The sequence below is a fragment of the Malaclemys terrapin genome, chromosome 12 (assembly GCF_027887155.1).
Source record: "Malaclemys terrapin pileata isolate rMalTer1 chromosome 12, rMalTer1.hap1, whole genome shotgun sequence".
Taxonomy (NCBI): Eukaryota; Metazoa; Chordata; order Testudines; family Emydidae; genus Malaclemys; species Malaclemys terrapin.
In genome coordinates this window covers 39,949,226-39,954,642 of record NC_071516.1, presented here as the reverse complement: position 1 = coordinate 39,954,642, position 5,417 = coordinate 39,949,226, and the positions used below count along the sequence as shown (strand labels likewise).

The 5,417-nt window shown below is 37.7% G+C and overlaps 1 protein-coding gene across 1 annotated transcript; it reads right to left on the bottom strand.

The window, feature by feature from the left end:
- Positions 1 to 703: 703 nt before the first annotated feature.
- On the bottom strand, positions 704 to 1,696 carry LOC128846881 (olfactory receptor 10C1-like). Its single transcript, XM_054046137.1, has one exon. It carries the CDS (start codon positions 1,694 to 1,696, stop codon positions 704 to 706), a length of 993 nt encoding a protein of 330 aa, XP_053902112.1.
- Positions 1,697 to 5,417: the final 3,721 nt, after the last annotated feature.

Sequence of the window (5,417 nt, the reverse complement as noted above, 5' to 3'; positions counted from 1 at the left end):
TAAGTGGCCCCCTCAAGGATTCAACTCACATCCCTAGGTTTAGCAGGCCAATGCTTAAACCACTGAGCTATCCCTCCCTCCTTCAGTATTGATATAGAAATAGATATTTTAATGTTGCCTTGACCCTGCAAAGATGTATGAACAAGCAGGAAATTTCACAGGGTAGGACACTGAGACTCCCAACCCTCCACAGACTTTCATTTTTTTCTACCCAGTTACAGATCTGCATAGAATACTACCCAATCAATTTTCTCCACTCCCTCTGGAGGCAACATTTTTCGCCTGCTTTTCAGAAGTGTAATTGACAACAGAGGCTTCTAATCAGTGGAGAATGAATGTCACTGGCTTTAGTGGGAGCAGACAAGACCCAGAACCACTCAAAAGATGTTAAGCTCCTTGCAGAATTTGGGCATTAGTGTTCATGTACATATGAATGAACCAGAGTGCTGAAACATGTGTCTGGAAAATCCCACTTTTCATAAAGAATGTCTCTTACAGTATCATGTTTTATATAAAGAAATGTCCATTAAATGTATGAAAGATGAATCCTCAAAAAGTATCAGAGTAACAGAAAGAAAGAAAGAAAGAAAGAAAGAAAGAAAGAAAGAAAGAAAGAAAGAAAGATGAAATATGATCAATGAGGGATAACCCTATTCTCAAGGACTCAAATGGGCCATATCTAAGAAACTATATCAGTTCATCTCTATTTTACTATATGTAAAAATATATCCTTTAAGCTTCTATGCCTGTTTCTGAAAACAGCTAGTTTAAGTATAGCTTTTCTCAGGGATTCATTGACCTCCTTGTTTCTCAGACTGTAGATGACAGGATTGATCATGGGAGTAAGGACTGTGTAGAAGAGAGAGAATATTTTGTGTAGGACCTTGGGAGTTTTGGCTTTTGGAAACACATAGATAGTTATCACGGTCCCATAGAAAACTGTAAGCACAATACGGTGAGAGGAGCAGGTGGAAAAGGCCTTTTGCCTCCCCAGGGTGGAAGGGATTCTTAGGATGGTGGCAATGATACAAATATAGGATGTCAGAGTCAGTAGAAAAGGTACAAGTGTCCCTATGGCAACAATAGTAAATGTCACCAGTTGCAGATTCTGGGTGTCACCACAGGACAGCTTTATCATGGGTGAAAAATCACAAAAGAAATGGTCAATTTCTTTGGAATCACAGAACATTAATTGGAACACGAAAATATTTACTATGGTGCAGGCCAAAATGCTGCTTATCCAGCATGCTGCCACTAGCTTGAAACAAACCCTGCCATTCATCAGAGCAGCGTAACAGAGTGGATTGCATATCGCTAAATACTGATCATAAGACATTGCCGTGAGCAGCAGAGTTTCTGTAGTTGACAGGATACCAAAAAAATATAATTGCACAATGCAACCCTTAACAGAAATGGTTTTGTCCCCAGTCAGTAGAGTGGCCAGCACCCTGGGCAGGATGATGGAGGTGTGGCAGATCTCCACGCAGGACAAGTTCCCCAGTAAGTAGTACATGGGGATGTGAAGGTGCTGATCAGTTGCAACTAGCACAACTATGAGGATGTTCCCAGCCACAGTCACAATGTAGATCACTAGAAACACGAGGGAGAGAAGGGGCTGCAGTTCAGGGACATTCCCAAATCCTAAGAGGAGGAATTCCATGATGGGCGTTTGATTTCTCCCTTCTGCTTTCTCCATAATATGTATCTAGAAACAGAAAACCATTAATATTGATGGAGTACACGCAGTCAAGTTGTGCTGTTGGATACACTGGAAGAAACCTGGAGTAGGTAACCATACATCTCTCCACTAGCAGATAAAGTTGTCAGTAAAAAGAGGAAGACTCATATAATTAAGAGGTTCAGCTTCCAATATAGGTGAACCAAGAGCATGGTTAAAAGTCCCATCTAACTCCCTTAAGATCTCTTGAACTTTAAATAAAGACTTTTAGGCTGGGATTTTGAACTATCTTTATTCTATCAGTGTCATATCAAAAATCTAGAAGACATAACAAAAAATCAATAGATTGAAAAAGAAAGGTATTCAGAGTTCAACCAGGGGTACATCTCCCCTGCAGCTGGGAGCTGTAATTCCCAGCTTGAATAGACGTACATGCACGAGCTTTGATCAAGTTAGGAGGATAAAATGAGCAGTGTGGTCACGGCAGCACAGGCAGCAGCTTGGGGATAGCCATCTGTGCATGTACCTAGGATCTCAGATTTGATTGTGTTTGGGCAGCTAGTCCACTATTTTTAGCACAATAGCTCAATCAGAGATAGTGTATGGGGGTCTACTGGAGCAGGGAATTACACTTCCCAGATGCAGCATAGACATATCCCATAAGACACATACCAAAACACCAAATAGGCTTAGGTTTGTATGAGGGTCTATCCAGCTGTCCTCTATCCCAGCAGATTCAAAGAAAAAGTGCACCATTTGATAGATGAAGCTGAGAAACAGACAAAGATACACAAAAAAATACCAAATGCAGACCACGGGCTGGTTACCTGACCTCAGTTACACCAGGGTAAATTGCATCAACATCATGCAGATGTACACAAGTGCAACTGAGATCAGAATCCAACCCCATATAAAGAAATGTTAGTGAAATAAAAATAAAAATTCATTAAGAGAGAATGTTCCTGGAGAAATGAAAAACTGGAGAATAAAAGAAGAGATATATAGACGGAATGAGATAAAAATATATATAGAGAGAGACTCTGTGTGTGTGAGAGAGAGAGACAGAGAGAGAGAGAGATTTTATTTCTCCAAATTTGTTGAGCAATAAATTTTTTTAAAGATTTTTAAAGAGAAGTATCACATCCTTGCTTTTAAAGCAAAGGTATCAGAGCCAATAAGTCTGAAATCTCTTCCGTAGTTAACACCTTGATATTATTTATCACCATATACTTTTTGACAGGTTTCCATGCCCTATGTCGGGTTTATTTCCTGCCCACCTTTTCCATTTTCGGTTGTGTACAGGTTTGTTGCTGTTGGCCATTTTGAAAAAAAAATCTGTTTGGACAGGAGAATGTTGGGTCATTTTGTTTTCATTTTTTAGGGAAAAAAGGGTTAGTTTGAAAGACTAGAAAGAGAGCTTGAAGAAAAGGAGTATTAGAAAAAGAAATATTGGTTAGGTTTAGGAAGGAGAGAAGGTTTTAAAGGCAAAAGTTTGAAAGAAGGTTATTATAGAATAGAAAAATTATGAAATAAAAGAGGAAAATATAAAGGTGGCTTGAGAGAGGAGCATTTTAAAAGAGTTACTTTAAAAGAAAAGAGGAGAATATAAAGGTAAAAAAGAATTAGGTTGAAAGAAAGTGCCTGACAGGAAAAAGGGAATTTTAATAATTAGCTAGAGAGACTGTGTTCAGTGCCACAGGGCAGTGTGAAAGAGGTAAATTACAGAAAACAGCAAGAGAGAGAGAGAGGTTTTTTTCTTCCTGAGCAGAACTAATGGTTACTGAGAGAGGAAAATTATAGAAAGCAGCAGCAAGAGCCAAAAAGCAAGCTTACCCAGTGGCTGTACCTCGGGAAATGATAACTATACTGGGGGATATGAGCCTTAGGAGCAAACCCACCGGACCAATCAAAAGATGTTCTACAGCTCACCACCTCCTCCTCCTCCTTCCTCCCTCCCCTTCCCCCACCACTCCTTCTGAGATAAGCCCTTCATGAAATATATTTCCACAGCCTTTTTATTTACTTATAGTTTTACTGAAATTTGACTTTTAATTTAAGTTTTGTAAGGGAATAAACACTTAAAAGATAAGCCTATTTGAAGAAACATTTCCCCAAAAACTTTCCCTTCATTTAGCACTTTTACTTATGAGTTTCAATTTAAAAAATGAGCATGTAACAGCACCCCTGGGTTTAAAGCCACAAACCCTTATCAACAGCCAGTTTAAAAAAGCAATAAAAAGTTTCCCCCATGTTTTAGACTAACCTTGGTTATTTTTAGTGAGGACAATTTGAAGCTGCAGCAAAAGCAGTTACCAAAAATAACTTCTGTAAGAGATAAGAAGACAGTTAGATTATCAGAACATAATATGAAACACTAGCCTTGTTTTTAGAAGATTTTCCTAGGTTGAGTGTTATTTACAATATAATAAAATATTTTTATTAGAAAAAAATGCTATGTAAAATACAAAAGACTGTTATAGTTGCTTTACATATAACTTTTATTAACTGAAGGTCATGGTAACACAACTTTAGATGTATAAAAAACACATTTGAAAGGAGACAAAAAAGCAGCAAAACAATTGAACTTGTCATTCATGTACACAAGGGTGACCTGAGTTACTTTCTTTCTTGCCTGGTTTGCAACGTGTTTTGGCTATAACAATATTGATTATGTTTCTTTATTCAGTGGATACACAGGGTCTGATTTTCATACCCTCATATAGGTGACAGCATGCACTTCCACTTTTAACACTGCCTTGAACCCATCAGGCTTTTGAGACTTAAAAATCAGGCCCATGATTTGTAAAGAAGAAGATTATGGCCCAGCACAACCATGATTAAGCTAATGCCAAGGATTGAGCAATATTGTTGTTCTTTGTGCATCGCTTTAGTTTCACGTATAAGTGTTTTAGGACTATTAAAGGCAAGAGCTGGAGCTACCGTGACAGCAGACTAAAGCCCATTGCTTGGGATTCAGTATAATCTTGAGTCCCTATCATCTTCACTATCACCAGCCAGAATGTGTTATATCTAGTGGTAGCAAATGGAGACAAGAAACAGCCCTCTGACTAGTTAAACTTGTTTTCCAGTCTGCCTGGCTGTAATTTTGGAAGAACCCTTCCACTCCTTTGCTGACTTTTCCCCCATCATTTAACACTTGCTAAACATACAGTATTTAATCATATCAAATAAAGGTGTTATTTTTAAAGTTTAACACAATCAAATGTTATTTTAATAAAAAATAGACCTATTTGAAGCAAATAAAAAACAAACAAAAATTTTTGCACCTAAGCAGAGGATTAAAATTAAATAATGTGAACCTAAAGGGCTGCAAAGTTTAACTGATCACACAAAGATTTTAATTTAGTAAGATCAACCTCTGTTTACAGACATGTCAATTGTAAAGAAATAGCAATATTACCCTTTATAATGTATTAGGTACGGTTTTTCATATAAAATAAATGCTTAAAAAGTTGTTTTACAACAAAGGAGGAAAAATATATAGCAACACATCAACCCCCACCCCCTTCCCCAACTCCTGTTTACAGACAGGACCTTACTCTTAGATCCCCCCCAGCCCTCAGCTCTCCTGAATCCCAAAAGGATTTATTAAATTTGCTTTGTGAAACCTATTAACTCTAAACTGCATAATTATGTTACAGTGAGCTTTGAATCAGTTTACAGTAATTTTTCTATACAGGGTGCTGGAATTTATATTCCTCAATGACAGAATTCTCAA

Coding starts and splice junctions, on each gene's coding strand:
- LOC128846881 (XM_054046137.1), bottom strand. CDS start 1,696: ATGGAGAAAGCAGAAGGGAGAAATCAAACGCCCATCATGGAATTCCTC.